We start from the raw sequence: 20718 nt of genomic DNA, 5'->3' as shown, positions 1-20718 counted from the left end.
GATTGTGTCAGACTTGGGCCCTGACAATGAATCTCAGTAACACAAAAATAATGGTTTTCCAAAAAAGGTCCAGTAGCCAAGACAACAAATACAAATTCTATCCTGACACTGTTCCTCTAGAGCAGTGGTTCCCAAACGTTTTATAGTCCCGTACCCCTTCAAACATTCAACCTCCAGCTGCGTACCCCCTCTAGCACCAGGGTCAGTGCACTTTCAAATGTTGTTTATTGCCATCATTGTAAGCCTGCCACACACACACACTATACAATACATTTATTAAACATAAGAATGAGTGTGAGTTTGTCACAATCCGGCTCGTGGGAAGTGACAAAGAGCTCTTATGGGATCAGGGCACAAATAATAGTATAATAATAACCAATCATTTTGCTCTTTATTTAACCATTTTACATAAAAAACTTGTTAATCTAAAATGGTGAATAACTCACCACAGGTTAATTAGTAGGGTGTGCTTGAAAGGATGCTCATAACTCTGCAATGTTGGGTTGTATTAGAGAGAGTCTCAGTCTTAAATCATTTCCCACACACAGTCTGTGCCTGTATTTAGTTTCATGCTAGTGAGCGCTGAGAATCCACTCTTACATAGGTACGTGGTTGCAAAGGGCATCAGTGTCTTAACAGCGTGATTTGTCAAAGCAGAAAACTCTGAGTGCAGCCCAATCCAGAATGTAGCAGTGGCTTCTGATTAAATACAATATTCACAGAACTGTTTATTGCAATTTAGATGGGGCTCTCTATTAACTCACAAGTTAATGAGAAGGGTGTTCTTGAAAGGATGCTCATAACTCTGCAATGCTGGGTTGTATTGGAGAGAGTCTCAATCTTAAATCATTTTCCTGATACTAGGATACTCTGAGCGCAGCCCAATCCAGAAATCTGGCAGTGGCTTCTGATTAAATTCAATTTTCACAGAACCGCTTGTTGCAATTTTGATGAGTCTCTGTTGTTCATATATCGATAAGTGGCCTGGAGGCAGGGCATGAAAGGGATAACGAATTGATTTGTTTGTGTCATCCATTTGAGGAAAGTACCTGCGTAATTGCGCACCCAACTCACTCAGGTGCTTCGCTATATCACATTTGACGTTGTCTGTAAGCTTGAGTTCATTTGCACACAAAACATCATACAATGATGAAAAGTCCTGTGTGTTGTCCTTGCTAACGCAGACAGAGAATTTTAATTTTGTCCCGCACATTGAATATAGTTGCGGAGAGTCCCTGTAATCCTAGATTCAGATCATTCAGGCGAGAAAAAACATCACCCAGATAGGCCAGTCGTGTGAGAAACCCGTCATCATGCAAGCGGTCAAACAAATGAAAATGATAGTCAGTAAAGAAAACTTTAAGCTCGTCTCTCAATTTAAAAAAACATGTCAATATTTTTCCCCTTGACAACCAGCGCACTTCTGTATGTTGTAAAAGCGTTACATATATCATTGCAACTCAGTGAATGCTGCCGTGTACCCAAGTGGCATTAGGAGCAACTGCTTGCACGCACGTTACCACTCCACTATGTCTCCCTCTCATGGCTTTTGCGCCATCAGTACAGATACCTACACATCTAGACCACTAAAGTCCATTTGATGTCACAAAGCTGTCTAGTACATTAAAAATATCCTCTCCTGTTGTCCTGGTTTCCAGTGGTTTCCAGAAGAGGATGTCTTCCTTAATTGACCCCCATAAACGTAACAGACATATACCAGAAGCTCTGCCAGGCCCACCACATCTGTTGACTCATCCAGCTGTAAAGCATAGAATTCACTGGCTTGTATGCGAAGCAGTAATTGTTTCAAAACATCTCCTGCCATGTCACTGATGCGTTGTGAAACAGTGTTGTTTGATGAAGACATTGTCTGTATAGTTTTTTCGGCCTTTTCCCCCAGCATTGTCCCAGCCATATCCGTGGCAGCAGGAAGAATTAAGTCCTCCACAATGGTAAGGGGCTTCCCTGTCACTCTGTAGCTCACCATATAAGATGCTTCTAGCCCCTTATTATTAATGGTATCTGTTGCTTTTATACATGACTTACTACTTGAAAGTCGTCTTAATTCTCGCTCAAAAAACTCCTGTGGCTTATTTTCAAATTGGCATGTAATGTTTCTAAATGTCTGCGCAAGAGTGAAGGTTTCATCGAGTTGTAATAGTACTTTTGCACATATAACACATTCTGTGGCTGAGGAAAGGCACAACTCCCAATATAAGTGAACCCCAAATCAATGAAGTTCTCATCTTATTTGCGCCTCTTCGATGTTCCAACGTCCCTCTCTGTTGTTCGGTGCTTTCCTGGGTAAGGGGGCAGTAGCATCAGATTCACAACTGTCAGTGTCCATGCTAGCTGGGCTAACAACCAATGTAGAATGACTGATGCTAGCATTGGATGTACTCATGGAAGCAGAAGAACTTGTGACGTTGACAGGTGCAGGTGTATTACTGCTGGTAGTTGCAGTACTACCAGTAGAGCTGGTATGTGTCTCTATGGAAGCTGCCTTACTTTTTTTAACCATTTATCAATTTTGGAGCAAATGGAATGAGCAGCAGCTACGTTTGGCTACATACGGACCATTAGTGGAATGCCAGTGAGAGAGTAACGGATAATGTGATTGAATGTTAATTATTTGACTAGGGTACCTGCATTTGACATTGTGTTTTATTTTTGCCAGTGAAACGAGGCTACTCAGGCGAGAGAAAAAACTCACCCAAATGTATTGCCCTGTTGAAAAATATAAATGGTATTTTAAACATTTTAAAAAGTGAATCACATTTTTATTTGGCGGACCCCCGACGGCATTGTGCGTCCCCTACCCAGTTTGGGAATACCTGCCCGAGAGCACAAAGAATTACACCTACCTCGGCCTAAACATCAACCACAGGTAACTTCCACAAGGCTGTGAACGATCTAAGAGACAAGGCAAGATGGGCCTTCTATGCCATCAAAAGGAACATTAAACTCAACATCCCAGATCATTGATCAGTTATTGAACCCATTTCCCTCTCTGGTTGTGAGGTCATCAAAAGGAACATAACACTCAACATCCCAATTTGGATCTGGCTAAAAATACTTCAATCAGTTATCAAACCTATTGCCCTCTATGGTTTAGGTCTGGGGTCCACTCGCCAACCAAGAATTTACAAAATGGGACAAACACCCAATTGAGACTGCATGCAGGATTCTGCAAAAATATACTTTGTGTACAACGCAAAACTCCAAACAATATATGCAGAGCAGAATTATGACTATACCCACTAGTTATAAAAATCCAGAAAAGAGCTGTTCAATTCTACAACCACCTAAAAGGAAGCGATGCCTAAACCCAAAGCCCTCACCTACAGAGATATGCAACTAGAGAAGAGTTCCCTCAGCCAGCTGGTTCTGGGCCTCTGTTCAAAAACACAAACAGACCCCACAGAGCCCAGGAGAGCAATACAATTAGACCCAAACAAATTATGAGAAAGCAAAAAGATAACTATTTGACACACTGGAGCAAATTGGAATGCTATATGGCCCTAAACAGACAGTAGACAGTGGGAGAATACCTGACCACAGTGAAAATCCTTGACTATGTACAGACTCTGTGAGCATAGCCTTGCTATTGAGAGAGGCCGCCATAGGCAGACCTGGCTCTCAAGAGAAGACAGGCTATGTGCACACTGCCCACAAAATGAGGTAGAAACTGAGCTACTCTTCCTAACCTCCTGCCAAATGTATGACCACATTAGAGACACATATTTCCCACAGATCACACAAACCCACAAAGAATGTTAAACAAATCAAACATGGATAAAATCCCAAATCTGTTAGGAGAAAACCGTAGTGTGTAGTCACAGCAGCAAGGTTTGTGGCCCGAAAAGAGCGGAGCACAAACAACATTGTAAACATTGAAAAAAAACAAATGTATCTGTTTATTTATTTTCCCTTTCATACTTCAACTATTTGCACATTGTTACAACACTGTACATAGCCAATACTATAACATTTGAAATGTCTATATTCTTCTAAACTTTTGTGAGGATAATGTTTACTAATGTTTCCATTGTTTATTTCCCTTTTGTTTATTGTCTATTCCATTTGCTTTGGCAATGTAAACATATGTTTCCCATGCCAGTAAAGCCCTTTCAATTGAATTGAGAGAGAAAAGATGGACGACCAGAGAGGGGACCAAAAGGACACTTCATCCGTTTTTGACCCCTCCTTCTCTAAATAACAGACTAGTTGCTGTGTCAGGCTGGGCATCACATTGGCATGGGGAGTTAAGATGGCACTGACAGGGGCATAGGGTTTGGCATGAGTCGAGTCCCTCTCCCTCTCTCAGTGCCACGCTAGCTAGCTGCTGTGTCAGGTGCACTGAGGTTGGCATGGAGCTGTCACACTCTCCCCTGTTCTCTTCTCTCAACTCCCTCACTCTCTTTCTCTGTCGACGTCCTGTACATCATTCCCCCTCTCTCCACACTCGGTTCCTCTCCCCATCTCCCTACCCCTAATCTCTTTCTCTGTCGACGTCCTGTACATCATTCCCCCTCTCTCCACACTCGGTTCCTCTCCCCATCTCCCTACCCCTAATCTCTTTCTTCACATCAGTATCTCCCAGTCTTCCTCTCAGTCACTCGCGCTCTCTCACTTTCTATCTCTCTATCCCCTCCCACTTCTCGTTCCATTTCTCCCCCTCTCTCTTTCTTCTTCCTCTCTCTATTGCTCTTCATCTACCCACATCTCCTCATCCCTCTCTTTCTTCTTCCTCTCTCTATTGCTCTTCATCTACCCACATCTCCTCATCCCTCTCTCTATTGCTCTTCATCTACCCACATCTCCTCATCCCTCTCTTTCTTCTTCCTCTCTCTATTGCTCTTCATCTACCCACATCTCCTCATCCCTCTCTCTATTGCTCTTCATCTACCCACATCTCCTCATCCCTCTCTTTCTTCTTCCTCTCTCTATTGCTCTTCATCTACCCACATCTCCTCATCCCTCTCTCTTTCTTCTTCCTCTACCCACATCTCCTCATCCCTCTCTCTTTCTTCTTCCTCTGCCCACATCTCCTCATCCCTCTCTTTCTTCTTCCTCTCTCTATTGCTCTTCCTCTACCCACATCTCCTCATCCCTCTCTCTTTCTTCTTCCTCTCTCTATTGCTCTTCCTCTACCCACATCTCCTCATCCCTCTCTCTTTCTTCTTCCTCTACCCACATCTCCTCATCCCTCTCTTTCTTCTTCCTCTCTCTATTGCTCTTCATCTACCCACATCTCCCCATCCCTCTCTTTCTTCTTCCTCTCTCTATTGCTCTTCATCTACCCACATCTCCTCATCCCTCTCTCTTTCTTCTTCCTCTACCCACATCTCCTCATCCCTCTCTTTCTTCTTCCTCTCTCTATTGCTCTTCATCTACCCACATCTCCCCATCCCTCTCTCTATTGCTCTTCCTCTACCCACATCTCCCCATCCCTCTCTCTATTGCTCTTCATCTACCCACATCTCCCCATCCCTCTCTTTCTTCTTCCTCTCTCTATTGCTCTTCATCTACCCACATCTCCCCATCCCTCTCTCTTTCTTCTTCCTCTACCCATATCTCCTCATCCCTCTCTTTCTTCTTCCTCTCTCTATTGCTCTTCCTCTACCCACATCTCCTCATCCCTCTCTCTTTCTTCTTCCTCTACCCACATCTCCTCATCCCTCTCTTTCTTCTTCCTCTCTCTATTGCTCTTCATCTACCCACATCTCCCCATCCCTCTCTCTATTGCTCTTCCTCTACCCACATCTCCCCATCCCTCTCTCTATTGCTCTTCATCTACCCACATCTCCCCATCCCTCTCTTTCTTCTTCCTCTCTCTATTGCTCTTCATCTACCCACATCTCCCCATCCCTCTCTCTTTCTTCTTCCTCTCTCTATTGCTCTTCATCTACCCACATCTCCTCATCCCTCTCTTTCTTCTTCCTCTCTCTATTGCTCTTCCTCTACCCACATCTCCTCATCCCTCTCTCTTTCTTCTTCCTCTACCCACATCTCCTCATCCCTCTCTTTCTTCTTCCTCTCTCTATTGCTCTTCATCTACCCACATCTCCCCATCCCTCTCTTTCTTCTTCCTCTCTCTATTGCTCTTCATCTACCCACATCTCCCCATCCCTCTCTCTTTCTTCTTCCTCTCTCTATTGCTCTTCATCTACCCACATCTCCCCATCCCTCTCTTTCTTCTTCCTCTCTCTATTGCTCTTCATCTACCCACATCTCCTCATCCCTCTCTTTCTTCTTCCTCTCTCTATTGCTCTTCATCTACCCACATCTCCTCATCCCTCTCTTTCTTCTTCCTCTCTCTATTGCTCTTCATCTACCCACATCTCCCCATCCCTCTCTCTTTCTTCTTCCTCTCTCTATTGCTCTTCATCTACCCACATCTCCTCATCCCTCTCTTTCTTCTTCCTCTCTCTATTGCTCTTCATCTACCCACATCTCCCCATCCCTCTCTCTATTGCTCTTCCTCTACCCACATCTCCCCATCCCTCTCTCTATTGCTCTTCATCTACCCACATCTCCCCATCCCTCTCTCTATTGCTCTTCCTCTACCCACATCTCCCCATCCCTCTCTCTATTGCTCTTCCTCTACCCACATCTCCCCATCCCTCTCTCTATTGCTCTTCATCTACCCACATCTCCCCATCCCTCTCTCTATTGCTCTTCATCTACCCACATCTCCCCATCCCTCTCTCTATTGCTCTTCATCTACCCACATCTCCCCATCCCTCTCTTTCTTCTTCCTCTCTCTATTGCTCTTCATCTACCCACATCTCCCCATCCCTCTCTCTTTCTTCTTCCTCTCTCTATTGCTCTTCATCTACCCACATCTCCTCATCCCTCTCTTTCTTCTTCCTCTCTCTATTGCTCTTCCTCTACCCACATCTCCTCATCCCTCTCTCTTTCTTCTTCCTCTACCCACATCTCCTCATCCCTCTCTTTCTTCTTCCTCTCTCTATTGCTCTTCATCTACCCACATCTCCCCATCCCTCTCTCTATTGCTCTTCCTCTACCCACATCTCCCCATCCCTCTCTCTATTGCTCTTCATCTACCCACATCTCCCCATCCCTCTCTTTCTTCTTCCTCTCTCTATTGCTCTTCATCTACCCACATCTCCCCATCCCTCTCTCTTTCTTCTTCCTCTCTCTATTGCTCTTCATCTACCCACATCTCCTCATCCCTCTCTTTCTTCTTCCTCTCTCTATTGCTCTTCCTCTACCCACATCTCCTCATCCCTCTCTCTTTCTTCTTCCTCTACCCACATCTCCTCATCCCTCTCTTTCTTCTTCCTCTCTCTATTGCTCTTCATCTACCCACATCTCCCCATCCCTCTCTTTCTTCTTCCTCTCTCTATTGCTCTTCATCTACCCACATCTCCCCATCCCTCTCTCTTTCTTCTTCCTCTCTCTATTGCTCTTCATCTACCCACATCTCCCCATCCCTCTCTTTCTTCTTCCTCTCTCTATTGCTCTTCATCTACCCACATCTCCTCATCCCTCTCTTTCTTCTTCCTCTCTCTATTGCTCTTCATCTACCCACATCTCCTCATCCCTCTCTTTCTTCTTCCTCTCTCTATTGCTCTTCATCTACCCACATCTCCCCATCCCTCTCTCTTTCTTCTTCCTCTCTCTATTGCTCTTCATCTACCCACATCTCCTCATCCCTCTCTTTCTTCTTCCTCTCTCTATTGCTCTTCATCTACCCACATCTCCCCATCCCTCTCTCTATTGCTCTTCCTCTACCCACATCTCCTCATCCTTCTCTCTATTGCTCTTCCTCTACCCACATCTCCTCATCCCTCTCTCTATTGCTCTTCCTCTACCCACATCTCCTCATCCCTCTCTCTATTGCTCTTCCTCTACCCACATCTCCCCATCCCTCTCTCTATTGCTCTTCCTCTACCCACATCTCCCCATCCCTCTCTCTATTGCTCTTCCTCTACCCACATCTCCTCATCCCTCTCTCTATTGCTCTTCCTCTACCCACATCTCCCCATCCCTCTCTCTATTGCTCTTCCTCTACCCACATCTCCCCATCCCTCTCTCTATTGCTCTTCCTCTACCCACATCTCCCCATCCCTCTCTCTATTGCTCTTCCTCTACCCACATCTCCCCATCCCTCTCTTTCTATTTCTGTCTTTCCTTCTTCTTTCTCCTTCCACCCCTCTCTCTCGCTCCCTCTACCCCCTCTCTTTCTCATCCCTCTCTTCATGCTTATCTCCATGGAACAGATGCTTATGAACCCCTCAAAAGGATTATGGTGGCTTCCCTCCAAAATCAAAGAAAACATTCTGGGTTCTGGGATTAGGTGGTCTCCCTCCATAGCTGCGGAGAAGGAGAACATTCCGGTTCTCTCTCCCTATCAGTTCCTGCTGCGTTCTGCTCAGATTTTCAGGAGAATGACAGACAGACAGTTAGGGTGCTACGCATGGCTACACAAGTGACATGTGTCAAGGAACAAGACAACAACAACGAAACACGTTTGTTGTGTCTCTGAGGTAAGAAGCCTAGCGGGGAAAAAACACCTACACTGACTCAAACTTAATTGCCCATAACTTCCAATTTCTCCTAGAGGCATCGGTGATGCAGACCATTTTCAGGAGCTACTGTCAACGGCTGACCCTGGGGCACTAGGAAAAGGCAGTGCTTTGTCTATAATACAATGAGAAGAAGCCCTAAAGATCAGTAATAACTCTATATCATAGACTTATTACTGGGGCACCATATCATATTATTACATAGGGCACCATATCATATTACTAGATAGGGCGCCATATCATATTATTAGATAGGGCGCCATATCATTTTATTACATAGGGCGCCATATCATATTATTACATAGGGCGCCATATCATATTATTACATAGGGCGCCATATCATTTTATTACATAGGGCGCCATATCATATTATTACATAGGGCACCATATCATATTATTACGTAGGGCTCCATATCATATTATTACATAGGGCGCCATATCATATTATTACATAGGGCGCCATATCATTTTATTACATAGGGCGCCATATCATATTATTACATAGGGCGCCATATCATATTATTACATAGGGCACCATATCATATTTTCTAGAGAGTTATTATTCATTTTTCTTTTCTTATTTTTTTAAAGGAGTGGGGCAGTACTTTTGTTTATTGGACAGGACAGAGGTAGAGAGAAAAGATAGAGGAGGGAGTGTGCTAAAATAGCAGTGGCTGGATTCGGACCCATGCTGGAGCGGTATGTGATCCGGAGGCAGCAGCTACAGACTACTAGACCAACCTAGGCCACCTTATTCTATTTCTACAGCGAACAGCATTAAAAGCTCCCCACCAGAGGGAGCCGATATAATTCCTGCCCAAGAGCAGAAATACTTGTTTATGCTCCACCTCCGAAGAGGGGTGGGAAAGAATGTTGTGATGATTTCCATGTGAAGTAGAGAAACATCAACAAATGGGGAACTGACAGCTGTCACTGTAGCTAGCTAGCATGCTAACCTTAGCTAGCTATCTTGCTAATCTTATCTAGCTAGCAAATGTGTTGAGGCTGTTATTATTATTTTTTACTACACCTTATTCAAAAGATTAGCCAGCTGGCTAGGCTGGTTCTGGATTCGTGGCACAGCGGTCTAAGGCACTGCATCGCAGAGCTTGAGGCATCACTACAGACCCGCGTTCGATCCCAGGCTGTATCACAGCCGGCTGTGACCGGGAGACCTATGAGGCTGTGCACAATTGGCCCTGCGTCGTACGGGTTAGGGGAGGGTTTGGCCCGCCGGGATTTCTTTGTCCCATCACACTCTAGCGACTCCTTGTTGCGGGAAGGGCGCCTTCAATCTGACTTTGTTCGCCAACTGGATGGATGGTGTTTCCTCTGACACATTGGTGCGGCTGGCATCCGGGTTAAGCGAGCAGTGTGTCAAGAAGCAAAGCATCGTGGCAGGGTCATGTTTCGCAGGACGTATGGCTCTCGACCTTCGCCTCTCCTGAGATCGTAGGAGAGTTGCAGCCATGAAACAAGACTACCAATTGGATATCACGAAAATGGGCAGAAAAGGGAGTAAAAGTACTATATATATATATATATATATATATATATATATATATATATATATATATATATATATATATATATATTATATATATATATTTTAAACATACAGTTGAAGTCGGAAGTTTACATACACTTAGGTTGGAGTCATTAAAACTAGTTTTTCAACCACTCTCCAATTTTCTTCTTAATTTCAGTGGGACAGAAGTTACATACACTAAGGTGACTGTGACTTTAAACAGCATGGAAAATTCCAGAAAATGATGTCATGGCTTTAGAAGCTTCTGATAGGCTAATTGACATCATTTGAGTCAATTGGAGGTGTACCTGTGGATGTCTTTTAAGGCCTACCTTCAAACTCAGTGCCTCTTTGCTTGACATCATGGGAAAATCAAAAGAAATCAGCCAAGACCTCAGAAAAAAAAGTCTGGTTCATCCTTGGGAGCAATTTCCAAACTGTACCACGTTCATCTGTACAAACAATAGTACGCAAGTATAAACCATTGGACCACGCAGCCGTCATACCGCTCAGGAAGGAGAAGCGTTCTGTCTCCTAGAGATTAAAGTACTTTGGTGCGAAAAATGCAAATCAATCCCAGAACAACAGCAAAGGACCTTGTGAAGATGCTGGAGGAAACAGGTACAAAAGTATCTATATCCACAGTAAAATGTGTTCTATATCGACATAACCTGAAAGGCCGCTCAGCAAGGAAGAAGCCACTGCTCCAAAACCGCCATAAAAAAAAACCGCCAGGTTTGCAACTGCACATGGGGACAAAGATCATACTTTTTGGAGAAATGTCCTCTGGTCTGAAGAAACAAATATAGAACTGTTTGGCCATAATGCCCATCATTATGTTAGGAGGAAAAAGGGGAGGCTTGCAAGCCGAAGAACACCATCCCAACCGTGAAGCACGGGGGTAGCAGCATCATGTTGTGGGGGTGCTTTGCTGCTGGAGGGACTGGTGCACTTCACAAAATAGATGGCATCATGGGACAGGAAAATTACGTGGATATATTGAAGCAACATCTCAAGACATCAGTCAGGAAGTTAAACCTTTGTCGCAAATGGGTCTTCCAAATGGACAATGACCGGGGAAGAAGACGAAACAAACACAATACAAAACACAGGGTTGAAACCCAAACAAAAGAGCGAGGAGTACCTCAAATAAATAACACAAGCGCACAATGATTAACACACGGGACGAGACCCCTAATCATCTGCGCAATCCACAATGGCATGAAATCCAAAACACACAGCACAGGTACTCACACAAACCAACGGACCTTGTAACAATAATCGACAGCACAATGGTAAACCAAAGGGCACATATATACAAATACAATCAGTCGGAAAAGGGGCCAGGTGTGCGTAATGAAAGTTCCGGAGGGGTCCGCTGTCGCCCTTAATGGTCCATTATTCTGTCATGTTTGCATGAAGGATCGGGAGACAGGCGCAGGAATGCATAATAGGGTTTTTATACATTATTATGAGCTGTCCCCCCCTCAGCAGCCTCCACTGGTTACCACCCACAAGCATGGCATTTACCAGACATTACACTCCATTCCAGACATTACACTCCATTCCAGACATTACACTACATTCCAGACATTACACTACATTCCAGACATTACACTCCATTCCAGACATTTCACTCCATTCCAGACATTACACTCCATTCCAGACATTACACTCCATTCCAGACATTACACTCCATTCCAGACATTACACTCCATTCCAGACATTACACTCCATTCCAGACATTACACTACATTCCAGACATTACACTCCATTCCAGACATTACACTCCATTCCAGACATTACACTCCATTCCAGACATTACACTCCATTCCAGACATTACACTACATTCCAGACATTACACTACATTCCAGACATTACACTCCATTCCAGACATTTCACTCCATTCCAGACATTACACTCCATTCCAGACATTACACTCCATTCCAGACATTACACTACATTCCAGACATTACACTCCATTCCAGACATTACACTACATTCCAGACATTACACTCCATTCCAGACATTACACTCCATTCCAGACATTACACTCCATTCCAGACATTACACTCCATTCCAGACATTACACTCCATTCCAGACATTACACTCCATTCCAGACATTACACTCCATTCCAGACATTACACTCCATTCCAGACATTACACTACATTCCAGACATTACACTCCATTCCAGACATTACACTCCATTCCAGACATTACACTCCATTCCAGACATTACACTCCATTCCAGACATTACACTCCATTCCAGACATTACACTCCATTCCAGACATTACACTCCATTCCAGACATTACACTCCATTCCAGACATTACACTCCATTCCAGACATTACACTCCATTCCAGACATTACACTCCATTCCAGACATTACACTCCATTCCAGACATTACACTCCATTCCAGACATTACACTTCATTCCAGACATTACACTACATTCCAGACATTACACTACATTCCAGACATTACACTCCATTCCAGACATTACACTACATTCCAGACATTACACTCCATTCCAGACATTTCACTCCATTCCAGACATTACACTCCATTCCAGACATTACACTACATTCCAGACATTACACTCCATTCCAGACATTACACTACATTCCAGACATTACACTCCATTCCAGACATTACACTCCATTCCAGACATTACACTCCATTCCAGACATTACACTCCATTCCAGACATTACACTACATTCCAGACATTACACTCCATTCCAGACATTACACTCCATTCCAGACATTACACTACATTCCAGACATTACACTCCATTCCAGACATTACACTCCATTCCAGACATTACACTCCATTCCAGACATTACACTCCATTCCAGACATTACACTCCATTCCAGACATTACACTCCATTCCAGACATTAAACTCCATTCCAGACATTATTATGAGCTGTCCCCCCCTCAGCAGCCTCCACTGGTTACCACCCACAAGCATGGCATTTATCAGAAACATCTGCAAATGTCTTCTTCTTTGCTAGTCGCGACTCCACTAAACAGCTTTTCATCGTAGCCTACATAGCCACCTGAGCCATGGAGCAAACTAAAATAGGAGGTGCAATTATTATATTTTTTTCACCTCCACTTTTTTAACAGAAAATTCTCATCATCCATTGGTACATTTTAAAATGTTCTCTTATTTACTTTAGCTAGTCTATAAAAATATATGACTATTTTATAAATGGTATAATTGCGTAATGTAATTGCATTTTGCTGCATTTTGCAACCCTGCTCCCCCGTTGCCACAAGATAAATGGATTTGAACACTAATGCCATGCTTCACTACACACTTCACTGCTTGATTGGTGCAGCTAAACCACAAGTGTCTATCCTATAGTGAACAGGCACCCGCGAAGGGAAATTCAAGGAACTTGTTTATCTATTTTATTATGCTGTTACATTTGTATTGGTGTTTTCATTTGTGAGGTGCATCATGAGGAAAGTGTCACGGATCCCTCCAGAACTTTCATTACACACACCTGGCCCCTATTCCCAGTGATTAGTAATTGTATAGTGTGACCTTGGTTTACCATTGTTCTGTCGATTATTGTTACAATGTCCGTTGGTTCATGTGAGTACTTGTGCTGTGGATTTCGCAGATGATTAGGGGTCTCGTCCCGTGTGATAATCATTGTGCGCTTGTGTTGTTTATTTGAGGTACTCCTCGCTCTTTTGTTTGGGTTTCTACCCTGTGTTTTGTTCAGTGTTTGTTTGGGTTTCTACCCTGTGTTTTGTTCAGTGTTTGTTTGGGTTTCTACCCTGTGTTTTGTTCAGTGTTTGTTTGGGTTTCTACCCTGTGTTTTGTTCAGTGTTTGTTTGGGTTTCTACCCTGTGTTTTGTTCAGTGTTTGTTTGGGTTTCTACCCTGTGTTTTGTTCAGTGTTTGTTTGGGTTTCTACCCTGTGTTTTGTTCAGTGTTTGTTTGGGTTTCTACCCTGTGTTTTGTTCAGTGTTTGTTTGGGTTTTTACCCTGTGTTTTGTTCAGTGTTTGTTTGGGTTTCTACCCTGTGTTTTGTTCAGTGTTTGTTTGGGTTTCTACCCTGTGTTTTGTTCAGTGTTTGTTTGGGTTTCTACCCTGTGTTTTGTTCAGTGTTTGTTTGGGTTCCTACCCTGTGTTTTGTATGGTGTTTGTTTGGGTTCCTACCCTGTGTTTTGTATGGTGTTTGTTTGGGTTCCTACCCTGTGTTTTGTATGGTGTTTGTTTGGTCGTCATCCCCGTGCCTTTCCATGGCTCGCTGTAAACACGTGTTTGATACCATTCCATTCCGGACATTATTAAGAGTCATCCTCCACTCAGCAGCCTCCACTGATGGTAACGGTAAAATAAAACCCAGCCCTGAAAATAAACGTTGACTGAAAAGTATTAGCATGTCATTTAATAGGGGAAACACACAGCATTGACACGGAAAAAACACAGATCTCCACTTTGGATTTCCCACTTCAAGCCTGAATAATATCATACTTTGACTAAAACAATGACCTATTGACTTAAAAGGTAGCGCAACATCATGGGTAAGCTCTGGGCATCGTCTTTCAATTGAAAATAATTGAATGTCCGCTCGTGGTACTTTAAGCCTAAAGGGCTTGGGGAGCTAGTATTGACAGGATAGCCCCAACCCTTTGGTGTGTTCCTACGGTTCTACAGTAAGTGGATGGGTTGAGGCATGTTTCACACAGTTTTGCTTCTCTCTGAGGGCCACTAGGCAGCCCCGGGGCCCCATAACGCCACCAAGACACAGGACATACAGATGAAACACTAGACTAGAACAGAATGAAGCTTTAATAGTTTAGCCAGGCATGTTAAGGCTGCCATGTCCCTCAGCCAGAGGCTGGTGTGAATAATGTAGGGAGCATTCTCTATCTCTGTCAGAGCAATGCGCCATCATACGTGTGTGTGTGTGTGTGTGTGTGAGTGTGCGTGTATTTGTGTATCACAGGCGGCTAGTGGCGCCTTAATTGGGGAGGATGGGCTTGTGGTAATGGCTGGAGCGGAATAGGTGGAATGGTATCAAACACGTGGTTTCCATTCGCTCCGTTCCGGCCATTATTTAGAGCTGTCCTCCCCTCAGCAGCCTCCACTGGTGTGTATGTACATGTATGTGAGTGTATTATATATGTGTGTATGCTTGCGTGTGTATGTGTGCATTCTTGTGTGTGTGTATGTGTGTTTAAGACTCCTCTCAGACACACAGTGGGTCACAAAACACTACATCTAAGTAACAAAGGGCTAGGACATTACTCAGGGGGGTCAATCCACTTCTGCAGCGAACTACATCATAGATATAGGTTAAATAGACACTGTTGCAGGGAACCACAGCATAGATCTGGGCTAAATAGACACTGTTGTAAATAGACACTGCCGCAGGGAACCACAGAATAGATCTGGGTTCAATCGACACTGCCGCAGGGAAACTACAGCCAAAGATCTGGGTTAAATAGACACTGCCGCAGGGAACCACAACATAGATCTGGGTTAAATGTGGTCTACTAGCCCAGCTGACCAGTGGCCAAAATATTTAAATTCCATCCCTTGCCCTTACCCATTGACTCACGTAAAATAGCATCTCCACTAATCTGTCTGATAACTAGCTGTGCCAGTTGTCAGATACACGCTGAGTAAAATCTAGATTTTTAGAGATAAGTTCCACGTCCTACAAGACAGACAAGTTGAGGGACAAGCGTCATGTAGGAGTACACCATCTGACATGAGACAATGATTCCTTATGTGAATATGTCCAATAGAAACTCTTATTTTCATTACAAAATGTTTCCTATGGAAATCGACTAAAGAATACACCCCTGGAATGAAGTGATGACCATTACCCAGGCTTCACTGTTGAGGCACTGTTGAGGCCCTGTTGACGCCCTGTTGAGGACCTGTTAACTCCCTGTTGAAGTCCTGTTGACTCCCTGTTGAGGTTCTATTGACTCCCCATTGAGGTCATGTTGACTCCATGTTGAGGTCCTGTAGACTCCCTGTTGAGGCCCTGTTGACCTCCTGCTCACACACAGACTGGGACTGTGCCTGGGACGGTGCCTGTTGACTCCATGTTGAGGCCCTGTGAAGGCCCTGTTGACTCCCTGTTGAGAACCTGTTGTGGTCCTGTTGAGGCCTTGTTGACTCCCTGTTGAGGTCATGTTGACTCACCATTAAGGTATTGTTGACTCCCTGTTGAGCTCCTGTTGACTCCATATTGAGGCCCTGTGAAGGCCCTGTTGACTCCCTGTTGAGAACCTGTTAAGGTCCTGTTGCGGCCTTGTTGACTCCCTGTTGAGGTCATGTTGACTCACCATTAAGTTATTGTTGACTCCCTGTTGAGCTCCTGTTGACTCCCTATTGAGGTCCTGTTGAGGTCCTGTTGAGGCCCTGTTGACTCCCCGTTGAGGTCCTGTTGAGGCCCTGTTGACTCCCTGTTGAGGCCCTGATGACTCCCTGTTGAGGTCCTGTTGAAGCCCTGTTGAGTTGCTGTTGAGAACCTTTGCTCCTCCAGGAGCAGAAAGGAATAAGTAAAGTAAGTCAGGTGCTCTTACCATGATGGTGTGTCCAGGCTGGATCACGTTAAGTTGGGCCAGACTCTGGAGGATCTCGTTGACCGCCTGCTCACACACAGACTGGGACTGTGCCTGGGGCTCCCCTTCCTCTCCAAACCCCTCCTCCTCCTCCTCCTCCTCCTCCACCCCTGTCAACTGATGACCTGTGGGAAAAGGAACACACACAAACCAATGACATCATCAAATCATAACTAATGGTCAGGTGTCCTTCTTGGTTCACACATGTACAGCATGTTCAGTTTCTGCATCTGTTATGTCAGTCAATGAAATCTTTGTGAGACAATAAGTGTTATGGTGATCTGTGTGTGTGTGTGTGTGTATATCTGTCTGTCTGTCATGTTTAGTGATCAATGTAGGAGTGTAACAGTGTTGTGGCAGTTGGTGTGTGTGCATGTGTGTGTCTCTCCCCCTCTCTCTCACCCTCAGCGGGGCTGTCCTCTGTGGACTTGTCACTCTCTCCGTCTGCCTGTCCATCTATACCCTGATGGGCGTGCTGCAGACTAAGCTTATGACACACCTCAAACGCCTGGCCCACCGTACGCACTATACGCATGGCCTGGGTCTGATGAGAGAGAGGGAGAGATATTACTTTCTTGTTATTCATGTCAGAGAAAGATGAGAAAGAAAGAAGGAAAGAAAGAAATAAAGAAAGAAAGAAAGAAAGAAAGAAAGAAAGAAAGAAAGAAAGAAAGAAAGAAAGAAAGAAATAAAGAAAGAAAGAAAGAAAGAAAGAAAGAAAGAAAGAAAGAAAGAAAGAAAGAGAGAGAGAGAGAGACATAACAGAACAGATACAGGTGACCTACACAGTATGGCCATTTGGCATGAGAGGAGTAATATAGCCCAGTCTCGCTCACCTTCTTCTTGGATTTGAAGACGTTACACCTGAAGGAGTTGTTGGAGCCATCTCTGGCGATGTAGCTGAAGATCTTCAGGTCCTGGGAGTCATGGGACACGTAGAAAATCCTGGAGAAACATTTGGAAGAATGTTGGACAAAAGTTGGAAGGCAGGCTTTCTCACTATGCTTACATTGGCACACAACTATTTAATAAGAGGCCAAAATGCAATGTTGAGTCAACATAGTAGCTACCAGAATACATTTTCACAGAGATACCTATGATATAACCAACACTGTCCCAGGTTAGCATTTTCACGTTATTCCCTTCATCAGCAACAAACATAAGCTAACAGACTGAAAGAGGGAGGGACTACTTGGACAAAAAACAACCAATTGAAACGTTTCGCTACGGTGTGCCCTAATGAATACGACTTTGGTTTAGGAATAAACCACCACCAGTCATACCTATAAAAAGTAGCTAAATTCACTGTCCTTGTCCCTGTGATGTGCTGAGCTGGTATATGGTCAGCCCTCTCTCACACACACACACACACACACACGCACACGCACACGCACACACACACACACTGAGCTGATATATGGTCAGTGTCAGCCATTCTACAGCACACTAGGCTACAGGGCAATAAACAGTGTCCAGTGGGAACAAACACAGCTAATTACAGCTATAAAAAGACCTGCACTAAGAGAGATAATGTTCTGTGTGTCTCTGTCACACAGACACACAGACAAATCAAATCCCATTTTATTGATCACATGAGCCGAATGCAACTTGTGTAGACTTTACAGAAAAGTGATTGCTTGCGAACCTTTCCCAATAATGCAGAGTAATGAAAAAATAAAACAATAGTAACTAACACAAGAGGAAGAAAAATACTAAACTAAATAAAGTCAGAAGTTTATATACACTTAGGTTAGAGTCATTAAAACTCATGTTTCAACCACTCCACACATTTCTTGTTAACAAACTATAGTTTTGGCAAGTTGGATAGGACATCTACTTTGTGCATGACACAAGTCATTTTTCCAACAATTTCCAACAATTGTTTGACAGATTATTTCACAATTCCAGTGGGTCAGAAGTTTACATACTAAGTTGACTGTGACTTTAAACAGCTTGGAAAATTCCATCATGTCTTTAGAAGCTTCTGATAGGCTAATTGATATCATTTGAGTCAATTGGAGGTGTACCTGTGGATGTATTTCAAGGCCTACCTTCAAACTCACTGCCCCTTTGCTTGGCATCATGAGAAAATCATAAGAAATCAGCCAAGACCTCAGAAAAAAAATTGTAGACCTCCACAAGTCTGGTTCATCCATGGGAGCAATTTCCAGACACCTGAAGGTACCACGTTTATCTGTACAAACAGTAGTACGCAAGTATAAACACCATGGGACCACGCAGCCGTCTTACCGCTCAGGAAGGAGAAGCGTTCTTTGGTGCAAAAAGAACAAATCAATCCCAGAACAACAGCAAAGGACCTTGTGAAGATGCTGGAGGAAACCGGTACAAAAGTATCTATAGCCACAGTAAAACGAGTCCTATATCGATATAACCTGAAAGGCCGCTCAGCAAGGAAGAAGCCACTGCTCCAAAACCGCCATAAAAAAAGCCAGACTACAGTTTGCAACTGCACATGGGGACAAAGGTCGTACTTTTTGGAGAAATGTCCTCTGGTCTGATGAAAGAGAAATAGAACTGTTTGGCCATAATGACCATTGTTATGTTAGGAGGAAGAAGGGGGAGGCTTGCAAGCCGAAGAACACCATCCCAACCATGAAGAACGGGGGTGGCAGCATCATGTTGTGGGGGTGCTTTGCTGCAGGAGGGACTGGTACACTAAACAAAATAGTGGATATATTGAAGCAACATCTCAAGACATCAGTCAGGAAGTTAAAGCTTGGTCGCAAATGGGTCTTCCAAAAGGACAATGACAATTATTCTGACATTTCATATTCTTAAATTAACGTGGTGATCCTAACTGGCCTAAGAAAGGGAATATTTACTCTGATTAAATGTCAGGAATTGTGAAAAACTGAGTTTAAATGTATTTGGCTAAGTTGTAAGTAAATTTCCGACTTCAACTGTACATATAAAAGGAGTAAAACAGTATTTAAACCTTATTGTACAATGACTATGTACTGTACATAGGGCAGAAGTCTCTAAGGTGGAAGGTAGAGTACCGGGTGGTAGAACAGTGACTAAGGCTAGTGGTGACTTTTTAACAGTCTTATGGCCTGGAGGTGGAAGCTGTTTCTCAGTAGATGGTAGCGGGGTGAACAGGCCATTGCTCGGGTGGCTGAGGTCCTTGATGATCTTCTTGGCCTGCCTGTGACACCGGGTGCTGTAGATGTCCTGGAGGGCAGGCAGAGTGCCCCAGTGATGTGTTGGGCTGACCACACCACCCTCTGGAGAGCCCTGCATGAAGGGACCATTTCAGGTTGTCAGTGATATGCACACTGAGGAACTTGAAGCTTTTGTCCCTCTCCACCGTGGCTCCGTCGAAGTGGATGGGGGTGTGCCCTCTCTGCTGTCTCCTGTAGTCCACGATCAGCTCCTTTGTTATGTTGACGTCGTGGGAGAGGTTATTTTCCTGGCACCACTCTGCCAGGGCTCTCACCTCCTGCCTGTAGGCTGTCTCATCGTTGCTGGTAATCAAGCCTACCACTGCCGACAGCAAACTTGATGATTGAGTTGGAGACGTGCGTGGCCACACAGTCATGGGTGAACAGGAAGTACAGGCAAGGGTTAGCCTTAACTAGCCTCTCAAAGCACTTCATGTTGACAGAAGTGAATGCTAGGTGGCGATAGTCATTTAGGTTAGTTACCTTAGCTTCATGGGTACAGGAACGATGGTGGACATCTTGAAGCAAGTGGGGACAACAGACTGGGATCAGGAGAGAATCAATATGTCGGTAAACACTCCAGCCAGCTGGTCTGCACATGCTCTGAGGACATGGCTTGGGATGCCGTCTGGGCCAACAGCATTGCGAGGGTTAACACGCTTAAATGACTTACTCACGTCTGCCACGGAGAACGAGAGCACACAGTCCTCGTAAGCTATGGGGGCCCACGGTGGCAGCTTGATAATGTTTTCCTTGAAGTGGGCAAAAAAGGTGTTTAAATCCGCCGGGAATGAGGCGTTGGTGTGTGTGTTGTGTCGGTATGAGTGTGTGTGTTTGTAGTGTA

The 20718-nt window shown here is 44.2% G+C and overlaps 1 protein-coding gene across 2 annotated transcripts in view; it reads right to left on the bottom strand.

Moving 5' to 3' along the window:
- Positions 1–20718, bottom strand: part of si:dkey-34e4.1 (carboxyl-terminal PDZ ligand of neuronal nitric oxide synthase protein) — a 194718-nt gene that overhangs the window by 79887 nt on the left and 94113 nt on the right. For both annotated transcript variants that reach the window (XM_042302559.1, XM_042302558.1), the window contains exons 5-7: positions 17529–17637; positions 17095–17236; positions 16654–16817 (exon numbers count right to left, since the gene is read on the bottom strand). In XM_042302559.1, the coding sequence (XP_042158493.1) occupies positions 16654–16817; positions 17095–17236; positions 17529–17637 (415 nt within the window). The remainder of the gene's footprint in view (positions 1–16653; positions 16818–17094; positions 17237–17528; positions 17638–20718) is intronic.

Source organism: Oncorhynchus tshawytscha, linkage group LG20 (genome assembly GCF_018296145.1).
Source record: "Oncorhynchus tshawytscha isolate Ot180627B linkage group LG20, Otsh_v2.0, whole genome shotgun sequence".
NCBI lineage: Eukaryota > Metazoa > Chordata > Actinopteri > Salmoniformes > Salmonidae > Oncorhynchus > Oncorhynchus tshawytscha.
Note: the sequence above shows the minus strand (reverse complement) of the source record. Positions and strands in the feature narration are given on the sequence as shown.